The following is a 10,946-nucleotide window of genomic DNA, read 5'->3' as shown; positions in this document are numbered from 1 at the left end:
CGCCCGCCCGGCAGGCACCGCCCCCGCCTCCGCCTCCGCCCCCTCCCCGGCCGGACACCGAGCGGCGCGGCGGGGCCTCCCCGGCTGCTGCCACGGCGCTCGGCTCCCGCCGCCCAGCGCGGGGCAGCGCTGCCGCCAGAAAGCGGCCCGGCCGCCGCGCACCCGCCTGCCGCTGGGCATGAGCTCCGGCTCCCCCGGCGGCCGCAGCGGTGCCAGTGGAGGCGGCGGGCGGCGGAGGAGGCGGCGGCGGCGGAGGAGGAGGAGAGGGGGGGCCCCGGGAGCGGCGACCTTCGCAGGGGGCTGTCGCGGCGGGAGATGCGCTTGCTCCCAGCGGCGCCAGGAGCAGCATGTTCCCCGGTGCCGACAGCGCTAGCAGCACGGCCGGGCAGCCCGAGGCGGCGGGGGCTACCGTCCCCGGCCCGCTGGGCTCGCACGGCCCCGGCGGCGAGGCGCGCCGCCGCAGCGCCCCGGCGGCCGCCGCTGTGGTCGGCGGCGGCGAGGAGGAGGCGGCGGAAGACGAGGAGGACGAGGATCCCGGCTCATCCCGTTTCGTGCTGGCGGCGGGGCTGGGGCTTCTGGCCGTGTCCGTCGTCCACCTGGGGCAGGAGCGGGCCGAGGCAGGGGGCGGCGGGCCGCCGTGCCTGGCGCTGCTGCTGCTCCGCCTCGCCCTCTACGTGGGCTGCGCCGCCGCTGCCGCCGCGCTGGGCACCCTGATCGTCCTGATGTGCCGCGGCCGCCGCCGCTTGCCGCCGCCGGACTTCGCCGCCGTCGCCCCGGTCCGGCCGGTCGCGGGGGTGAGTAGCGGGAGGGGAGTGGAGCGGGCGGCGGCCGCGGCGCGCCCTCCCTGCCCGGCGGCGGGGCGGTGGTGGCGCGGCCCTCGCTCCGCCGTGGAACGCCGCGCCACCCGAACCCGGTGTCCTGCTGTCCTACCGCGGCCGCAGGAGCCTGCCCGCACTTCGCCGCTCGACAGGGCTTTAAATGGCAAAAGTTGTGTTGGAGGGTAGCAGGCGCACCGGAAAAAGCAACACTTTGCTCTGAGAGAGACCTCCGGATTGCGGGAATGCTCACGGTGGTTCGCTGTTGGCTATGTCTCAAATCCTTTCTGCGCCTTCCATTGAAATGTCATTGGTAAAAGAGACGGTCAAAGAGGGAGCTTAGTGTTACTTTAATGCGTTCTCTGAAGTTGAACGGCTTCAGATAGTGTTATCATAGTGCCATTGTGTACTCGAGCCGTTGCAGAGCTCTGTGCAAAAGGGAAACAATTTCATTTTCTGTACATATTCCAAAATGTACTAGTTTACGAGCTCTTTGTAACCCGCACCTTAGTATTTTTTGCGCTCTTTCGAGTGGGACTGATAGCACAAGGCATTTGGAAACTTTCCTCCCATCTACAACCCTGTTCCCCATCATTCAGTGCTTGGGAGCTGATCCCACATGGGCCTGAAAAACTAGTGCTGAAAATTGAGAATCTGCCCACTTTCCTGCTTTGCCATGGGTCACAGGGATGTGGTGTTTAATGTCACAGCTGGTGACTCCAGCCAGGAGCCCTTGGCCCCTCACTGGTGAGCTGTAAGTGTGTTAGCACATGAAGTGCTGCAGCGGTAGGCTGTACTGTGGAAGTGTTATTTCCCTTCGGTAGTGTCAGGATACCTGAGAGCACTCTACAAAGGAAAAGGAACGGAATTTGTGCCACCTGGGTGTGCAGCCTAGCTGTTCTGGTAACCCAGTTTGTTACATTTAGTACACGTACGCTTCTTGGTAGCAGTAAGTAGCGCTATCACGTGTTCCTGGGGCTGCAGTCGATGTAGCTGAGTTTGCAGAACACAGGGGGTGCTGGCGGGGCAGAGAACCTATTACAAATCACTTGCTGATACAGTTGTCTGTCTTTCTGTCTTTTCAATCAAATTGCTAACAACCTGTAGTAATGGCTTATTCCTTCATTCTTTGACCTAGGGAGAGAAAGAGCCTGTGCTTGGGAGCAATATGCTTTTCCTGGTCTGCATTTAGTGGAAGCTGGCAGGATATTGTTGTCAGTAGGGATCATTTGGCCAGGAGTTGTTGAATTCAATGGGTAATACAACTTGCAGAGGTGCATTCAAGATCTGTTTGTGGTTCTTTGTGTGATACTCATTTTGTCTTCTTGGTAGAATTTTTTTAAACATCCTCTTTGCTTTGAACACTCAACCTCACACTCAGCTTTTTGAAGGAAGTCAAGAATAAATAAACTGTATGAGCATTAAGGAAGTGAGAAGATGTAATGCACAAAGTGATAAGCAAAAGGTACCTGTATGTAGTGTATTATGTGGGTACAGCTAGGGATTGTTCAGCTGGTTTTTGCCATAGGAGTGCTAGGGAACAAATGTGTGTTAGGTGCATAACCACCTTCTAGTAAAGGATTATAGGCTTTTGTGTTTAGCCGTTCTGTTATGTTACACCAAACAGAAAAAATGTAAACAGATCAACTGGTCATCAAAGCAACAATTCCTGTTGCTTCCAGATTTACAAGAATAAATGTTTCAGTGTTAATGCCATAATTCCTGTGGCATTTATGTACTTGTATACTTATCTGAACATCTGGATGTGCGTTAACTTACTTTTACATAGTACCAAAAAGATCTATACATAAACTTAGCAATTGAAATCTCCTGGCTGCCACAATGAGGAACAACTTTCAGAATTGTGAAACAGCCAAACAATAAAAATCAATTTAATTTGGGAAGCCAATATTTAAAGAAAAAAAAAATTGTATTGCTTTCTTTGTCTCCCCCTTTGTGAAAAATATAAACCTACTGAAAAATGTAAGCCTGCTGAACAGCAGTGGAACTAGAAATGTCCAGAGACAAAAGGTCACTTCTGTTACTGTATCATCTGTACTTTCTTTTTGTGGTGTGTTACTGTGCATTTCTCTTGAAGATGTTCTCCTGGTGTGTCCAGCCGTAGGATTTGTGTATATAAATAGTGCACACATGCTGTTGCTTTGTGTGGTCTAATTTGTAGTGTTTGCATTTATTGTAGCTCTATGGCATATGTTTGTTGTTTCAGAAGGGAATTGAAATTTGGTATTTAAAATTCACTGGGAAGGCAGCAGTACCTGCTAAAACCTTTTTCCCAGGATTGTTTCTTTACCCTCTCCCTGATTCTCTTAAAATTTTTCTTTCCTCCCTCTTTGCACTGTTCCCAAAAGTTACATACATGAAAAGGATGTCCAAAAAATGACTGAGGTATTTCACCCTTTCTATTTAGAAGATGTAATTCCAGGCATCTTAATTGGGTTTCTCATACCTTCAATTTATAGTTTTGTTGATTTCTTTCTGGTACAAAGTGGCTTCAGGACTGCAAACCTTCTTGAAGACTTTTTCTGAACACGATTTTGTATATGTGTAGCAGACTTTGTAATTGGGGCTTCAGCAACATGTAGGTGAAGAAAATAAAATTTTCTAGATAGGCAGCATATAAAAGTGTAGGCCATTCACTAAAGCTTCCTGCTTTAGTTATTCTTTTCATTTTTCATCCTTTTGCATTTACACTGCTTTTTTATCATTCAGTTGTTATTGTCATGTTTTTCATAGAGCCTTGTGATCATTTTGTCCTTTCTTGGAGCCAGTAGTAGGATGACTGTAAAGCTATATTTTTTTCAGTCTTGTTGTGTCTTTTCCTTAAGAATAAGGAAGATTATCAGGCCACCTGTTGGCCTAATAATTAGGAAAAAATGTAGTAAAAACCTTATTATGACTGGCATCTCACTCTTCATGTGTTTTGTGTACAAACTTTAGACAGTTCAATTTTCATTGTTTGAGTGATTTTTCACATTGGGGTTAAATGAGGAAACAGTAAGTACTCAGGAATAAATATTTACTCTAGTGGGAGTCAGACTCAGCTCTTGGAAAGTTAGTGGGAGTACTCTTGATCAACTTCAAAGGGAAGTTGGATGGAGTCCCTCGTGCTGTGCTGAATAAAGGGAGTTTTTTGTGTGTTCTTAATTTTGCAACCACTTAGCATGTGAGAGTTCAGTACTGTTAATTTTCATGGACGTGTTCATGTAAGTGAGGAATATGAGTGAGGAAGTGCAGTGTTGCAGGTTTGGATTTCAGAAGAGCAAGGTGTATGCCTTTTTTTCATTTTGCTTGAACTTGCAACTACAGAAGCCATCTTCTCGAACGTGAAGCTGTGCTTTGTCCATTTTTTATGTAACTCCTTTGGGACTTGAAAGGTGAAGACTTCCTCCTGAAGTCAGGTATCTCAGCAAGAACATTTGAAATCTTCTGAGAATTGCAAAGCAAACCATGTGATTTATATCCCCGTGATAAATTGTGCTTTCAGTGTAGTTTTTCTGTATGTGACAGCTCTGTTCACAAAGATTGTCTGGGCAGTCTCCTGTCTTCCACATAAAGATCTGTGTTTCATTGGAAGAGCTGTGTACAGGCAACTCATAATAGTGTCTTACTTATTACTTTAAGTACTTTCAGTCACTGATAATATTGGTAAATAGTTTCTATTGATATTGAAATAATGGGAATTGAATGAGTCCTTGAAATTGTATGTTATATTATTGTCAAGTATTTTTCAGCACTTTGCAGGAGCTGTTTTAAAATGAGATTATTTGTGGTGGAGAGGAACAGCAAAATGCAAGACAGCAAAAAGGCATGATGACCCAATTATACTTTAGTGAGAATGTCTGTTTTAAAGGGGATTTTCGCTTCTCAAGTACCAGTGGACCTGCTCGTAGCAAAGGTAGCCCTAGGTTAGAGCATGTGTCAAGTTTTAAAATTCAAGCTTGCTCCCAAAACTGCTTTTACCTTGTGTGGTTGTAGTGGGAGATTGCTTTGACTCATGTGAAGAACCATGTTAACCAAGTTAGTGGGAAGGGAAAGGAAAACACTTTTTCCCATGTTTATGTGAGTTGTTTCTCTGCCAAAAACCTGGCAGAGATGGAGTTTTCTTTTCAGCATAATGTTTCAACACTGATTCAAAGCAAAAGCTCTGAGTAATAGAGAGCTGGGTTATCAACTTCATTTAAATAATGCAAAAAAGAATGATTAATTTGTTAGATTTAAGTACTGCATTTTAAATTCAGATTAAATGAATGACACTCTGTATAGAGAATGGTCTACCTAGTCTGTCTGCAGAAGGGTAATAAATGTGCTTTTTTCCCATTGAAAAGGGTACACTGATTCTAATGTCCTATCATTAGTTTTCTACAATTAACAGTTGTCAATTTTTTTTTAGTATTTGTTTAAAACTCATTTCCTGACATACTTGGTCGCTCTTGTTTACTTCAGTTTAATAGCTCTCAATTTTTAGTATTACACTTTTTCTGTCCCTGAGGCCACATCACACTACACGTGATATGTTTTATGTTCCTAAAGGTGTGTTCCATCCTTGAATGTGGATTTTTGTGAATTTGCCATTAGTGGAGGGGGCATAGGTAAATCTTTTTTTCATTGGATCAGGTAGTTGTTAAAATATCTGAATCCTGGAACATAGTACTGCTTTTTATCCGAGCCATAGGAGGATGTGTAGTGAAATGGAAATGGTCCGAATGTTTCAAATGGGATGGCAACTAAACCTAGGTTGAGTATCTGTTACGGTATCCAAGCTGAGCGCTCTGCCTTTTGTGAAGAACATAGGGGAAGCAGAGAGAAAGGACACAGAATCTTATTTTGCTTCACTGTTGGGCTTTTGCCATAAGATGAAGCTTGTGAAGGTAAGCTTGCAGGAGCCCCAGAAGCTCTGGGAAATAGAAGGTTTGTCATCTGTGGGCATCAATTTCAAGTGGCATGCAAAACAGTTCTTGAGGTAATAAGTAGTTTGGAGGAGCTGTGAGGGAGAGGAGAAGCTTCCTAACTCCTTCTAGTTTTGATCTTTATGCCTTAGTAAGATTCAAAAGTATTTATGTGTTTTTTCTCAACCTAAAGCCAAGGATGTTCTATGGTCTTTTTCATTCTCTAGCTGCACAGGGGATATTTAGAGCTCTGATATTGCAGGATTTTTGTAAAAGCAATAGCAGTCTCTGGTTGTTGCACTTTTCTCATGCTTTAGACTGTCTTGGGCTTGCAACCAGATATCCTGGTCTACTGCCAGTCTTTTAATTGATGGGTTGTTTCTGGATGGAAAGGAGAAGATATGTTTAATTTTAGTGTTTTTAACAGAACTCAGAGTATCATACTTTTGTTCTTAGTTCTGTCTCATTTATAGGCAGGTCAACAATGAGTCTTTGATGATGCAGTTGAATTTACTACTAGGAAAGTTCTGAAATTAAAATAATGAAAATACATTTTAGCATTTTTTACTGATTTCATGAATATTTTAAAATGTTACAGGAATGTTGCATGAATTGCAAATGTTCTGTTATAGTTCAGCAGGGGCCTATGGTTTGGACATTTCTGGTACAGTTTATTTTTAGGGATCTCTGGAACATCTGTTATAATTTTATGGCTTTTTCAGAATTGAAACTTTGTTAGGACCACATATGCTGATTACCTGCAAGAGTACCTGTGAAGTCATAACTTTATTATCACAGGAGACTGACCTCAGGAAATCAAATATTTTTCAGACTGTCTCTCACTTCTTTGTCCCATAACTCCTTAGCAGTGAGCAGACATAGTTTTCCACACAGCCTTTTATTCATCGTGTATATTTAGAGATTTCTGGTCTTCTCATGCAGTCCCTTCTGATTCCTTTCATTGTATCCTATGTTGTTGTCAGCTCTGCATTGTATTGTGCTTGACATTTAATTTTCTCAACTCTGTGTTAGATCGACGTCTCATATTTTGCTGTGAATTGCACTGTTTTTACCTTTGTAGGGACTGCTTCTCACTTGAACAGTGTTTTATGATTGAAAACATAACCAGGGAGCTAGTTAATTTCTCCTGATAACCAAGCTCTGCTGAGTCAGTAAGGATAGATGGCTCATGGAGATCTTACTGTCCAAGTCTCTTGCAGGGAAATACTAAGGGTGGACATAAAACCTCTGTAATAAGGACAAGAGTGAAGGCATCCTGAATTCAAGGTATGCTTTAACACTGAAAATAGTATAGACACGTATCAGAAACTTTCTGAAAATAAAATCTGATAAAGTTCTCTTTATTGCCAAGTCTTGGTTCCTTGCTCTCTGCAAAGGAGAGCAGCAAAATTTACCCAAGGAAAGAGCCAGTTACATAGAATACTGTATCCTTTCCCAAGCTGTTACTTTAAGTGGTTATATAAAAGTAAATTATGTAGCCATAAGGGGAACAGATTTGTATTGTGTCTATGGGAGGTTTTTGTGACCAGTCATTCTATACCATTTTTTCCCCTATTAAATATGTGAAAGAGAACAAGTTAATGGTAGTAAAATTAACGATGATGGTTCATTTGGCATGTTTTGTGGTGCTCTTGAAAAGACAGAACTCCCTATAAAATGTGTGTAGTGGGAAAATTCTCGTGCAGGGAGGGTATAGCAATAGACCATGCAGGAGTTTCTCTCTGGTTGCTAAGCTGAGACTCTGCAGCTCAAGCGTGATTTTGTGCTGGTTTTTCTAGCTTGCCAACAATTTAGTTTTCATGCCATATGGCTCTTTTGGCCTTGAAGTATAGACCATAGGTTCTTCTTGTCTCTTTTTACTGAGGAGGAGAGTGTGGAAATGTTCAGTAAACTGGGGCTATGCCTGTACTTTGAGAATTCATGTAAGACTTTGTTTTGATGACAATATGAAATATTCCAGCACAGGATAATGCTGTATTTATTGCTGAGCAAAAATTTGAATGCTAACTTACCAATTATTTCTTGGCTGTACTTGTGAGAATGAAAGTAATACCTGAGAAATATTTCATTTTCATATTCTTATTCTTAGCTGTCCAGTATTCTATGAAATCTCAAGTGAAGAAAGTTCTGCCCTACTAATCAAGTTTTTACACTGTTACAGTTTTACCAGTTTTAAACATGGTACAGTTAAGATAGAAGATCTCCATCTGATAAACACGGTTTACACATTCCAGGAGCTACTATATTAGTAGAAATAATGAGATGATATCATAAAATCATTATTGAGATAATGATGCTTAAGATAGTAGGATTAACATGCTTAAAGTATGTTGATTTTTAAATTGGTAGTTATGGTATCCCTTAATGCTGAATGTGACAAGTACATACTTGCTATGTAATCCTAAATAGGTCTGTAAGTATTAATTAAAAAATATTAACTCTTGTGAATAGGAAATTTATTTTTGCATCATTAGTTGAAGTGATGTTTAAATAAGAACATCTGGATGAAGTAATATGTGGATAAGAACACATCAGTCCACTTCTGTTAAAAATGAATTTATGGAGAGTTCAGTGAACTATTGTTTGAGGCTGTGACTCTTTATTGTCAAGGTCCAGTCTGATGTTAAGTTTACAAAGATAAGAGGAAAGTTAATAAGGCAACAGTGGGAGGAGCAAGTAACTGTGAGTAATTGGTTGTTTTTTGTATGCTGAATTAGATGCAGTCTTTTCCTTTTAGATCAGTGATTACACTGTCTCATCCACAATGCCCGTTTATATTGTGGGATCTGTCATGATCTCTGTTCTAGTTTTGTTGTAATTTAGTTAATATAATAGGAATAATTGTAAATTTTTCTCTGTTTCTGGCCTTAATTCCATGGCAGAATAAGGCTGCATGTGGTATGCCTGTAGCAGGCTGCTGTGTTTTAAAAATTGCATTTGATGACAAGTGTTGCAAATGGATTTCTTGACAGTGGAAGGTACTCCTGTGTTCTCTGCGCTTTGCCATTTATTGAGTGTTGTTGCTGAAATACCTTCTTAATTCTTTATTATTTGACATTTATTGTTGTCTTCAGAACTAATTTTAAATTACTTAAACTGTTTAAACCAATAAATGACATTTACTTAATTTTTGTATCTGTTGGAGACTAAACCTAAGACAAAATTTCACGTTCAATGTCAGACTTTTTTTTCCTTGGCCCATTCAGGCTGTTGTTTTCTGCATCTTAAATAACTTTCAAAAGTATCAAACAATGAGTGTTGTTTAGAAGTCTACAGGAAATGCACACATCCTTTTTTTCAGCCTGTAAGCAAAGTCAAAACTGAGGAAAACTTCAACTGTTCCAGGAAACAGGCCTCCCTGTTTGTTAGCAACCTCATTCTAAGCATGTACTTTCAAAATGTGCTCCACCCCTACCCCTTCAAGTCCTTCTGTTAAGTCTTATTTATGTTTCAGTCTGGTTTCTGTCATTCTTTACCAATAAAATCTACAGACTGGAGCCCAATTAAAAAAAAAAAAATTATTGAGGACTGTGATAATGCAAGTCAGGAACATGCCAGCTTTTAATCAGCATAAAAGAGCATCTAAACTAGAGCTTTGACTGTGTTAAATCCATTTACAAATGTGTTTGGCTCAATCAGGGTTATGCCAACTATTTCATGAAACCGAGCACCATTTTTCTTTAGATGAATGACATGAAGAAAAATGTGAAAACATTCAAATCTAGGCTTTCTAGCTGAACCTGTTCTCTACATATGCCCTCCATCTGACTTGAGTCAGGGGTGGGAAGAAAGTCTTTCAGTGAAATATGCTGATTTTTTTATTCTCTCAGCTGTTAGAGCTGAGCTTGGACTGTGAATTTTCTGAAATCCTTCTGTTATCACAGATGTTGGTTATCTGCATTACTAGGTTGTTACTGTTGTTTTTAAGGTGTTTATTGCCATATGTCGTCTAACTTGAAGGTTCCTGCTTTTTAAATTAATTCATTAATTAATTCATGTCACAGAAACAGTACTTTTTGAAAGCAAACCTAAACTAACAAGACCTAAGTCTTGATTCTGCTAAATGCAAGTTCATAAAATGGGAAGGAAAAATGGGTTTGATCAGCTGTTTTAGGCAAGGCACCTTTAGATCTGATACATTATCAATCATGAAGTTAAATTCACAGCTCTCTGAAGAGTCATCAACGATCATGAATAGTTCAGGTTGGAAGGAATATCTGGAAGGCATCTAGATTACCCTCTTGCTCAGAGTGAGAAGGATAAAGAGATGGAGACTCCATAGCCTGTCAGCACCCCTATTCTGATGCTTGAGCAGCCTCATGATTAAAATAGTTTTGCCTTGTGATGGGAATTTCCTGTGTTGCAATGTTTCCTAATGTGCTGTGCATCTGCAGCAAGAGTCTGGCTCACTTTTCTCTGTATGCTCTCATTCAGTAGTTGGAGACAGCAGTAAGGTCTCCCTGAACTTTTTTTCTTTAACCTGATCTAACCCAACCAGTATCACAGCTTAATGGTTGAATTCAATGATCTTAGAGGTATTTTCCAACTTAGGCAATTCTATGATCACTTCAATACATTTGAACATTCTTGTTTATTCAAATGTTGGTTTCTCTTCTGCTCTTGAAAATTTGTTTTTTAATGAAGCTGAAACCTTGTTTTAAACCAAGGTGGTTTTTTTGCTCTTTGCTTTTCTCTCCCACAGTCCATGACTTTATGCAATATCTGTATGAGTATGGAAAAGTTCTCAGAAAGTCCAATACACTATGCATCTTTCTTTGCCCTTCAGTAATTACATTCATGCAGCAGCAAAATCACTATTGCTAGTGATGGTATTCACTTTTTACCTTTTACATTCTTTTTGATCATGACTTGAACAACTGTATTTTTTTTTTTTTACATTAATAGTTGGTGCCTTTTAGAAGTCAAATGTACCAACTGTAGAGGATACTCTCAGTGGAATGTGTTCTTGCAAGCTGAAATGTGAGTTTGTGTCTGGTATTCAAGAGGCAGCATTTTGCTGAGGCAGTAGCAGTTTGCCTTGTTCTTAAAATGAATGTTCAAGTATGAAGCATAAAGTGATCAGTTTCTGCTTTGTGGAATTGCGTAGATGGGATCATAATGTGGTGATGTGGAGCAAGCTACTTACCTTCTTGCAACCATAGATCCTCTCTGAAGGTTGCTTTTTTTTCTTTCTTTCTTTTTT

The 10,946-nt window shown here is 41.3% G+C and overlaps 1 protein-coding gene across 1 annotated transcript in view; it reads left to right on the top strand.

Moving 5' to 3' along the window:
• The first annotated feature begins 474 nt into the window (after positions 1 to 474).
• SNX25 (sorting nexin 25) overlaps positions 475 to 10,946 on the top strand; it is an 83,349-nt gene continuing 72,877 nt past the window's right edge. Inside the window, exon 1 of the mRNA XM_048304259.1 lies at positions 475 to 794. Within this exon, the coding sequence (XP_048160216.1) occupies positions 723 to 794 (72 nt within the window). The 5' untranslated portion in view covers positions 475 to 722. The remainder of the gene's footprint in view (positions 795 to 10,946) is intronic.

The sequence above is a fragment of the Corvus hawaiiensis genome, chromosome 5, assembly GCF_020740725.1.
Source record: "Corvus hawaiiensis isolate bCorHaw1 chromosome 5, bCorHaw1.pri.cur, whole genome shotgun sequence".
In the NCBI taxonomy this organism is placed as follows: Eukaryota; Metazoa; Chordata; class Aves; order Passeriformes; family Corvidae; genus Corvus; species Corvus hawaiiensis.
Note: the sequence above shows the minus strand (reverse complement) of the source record. Positions and strands in the feature narration are given on the sequence as shown.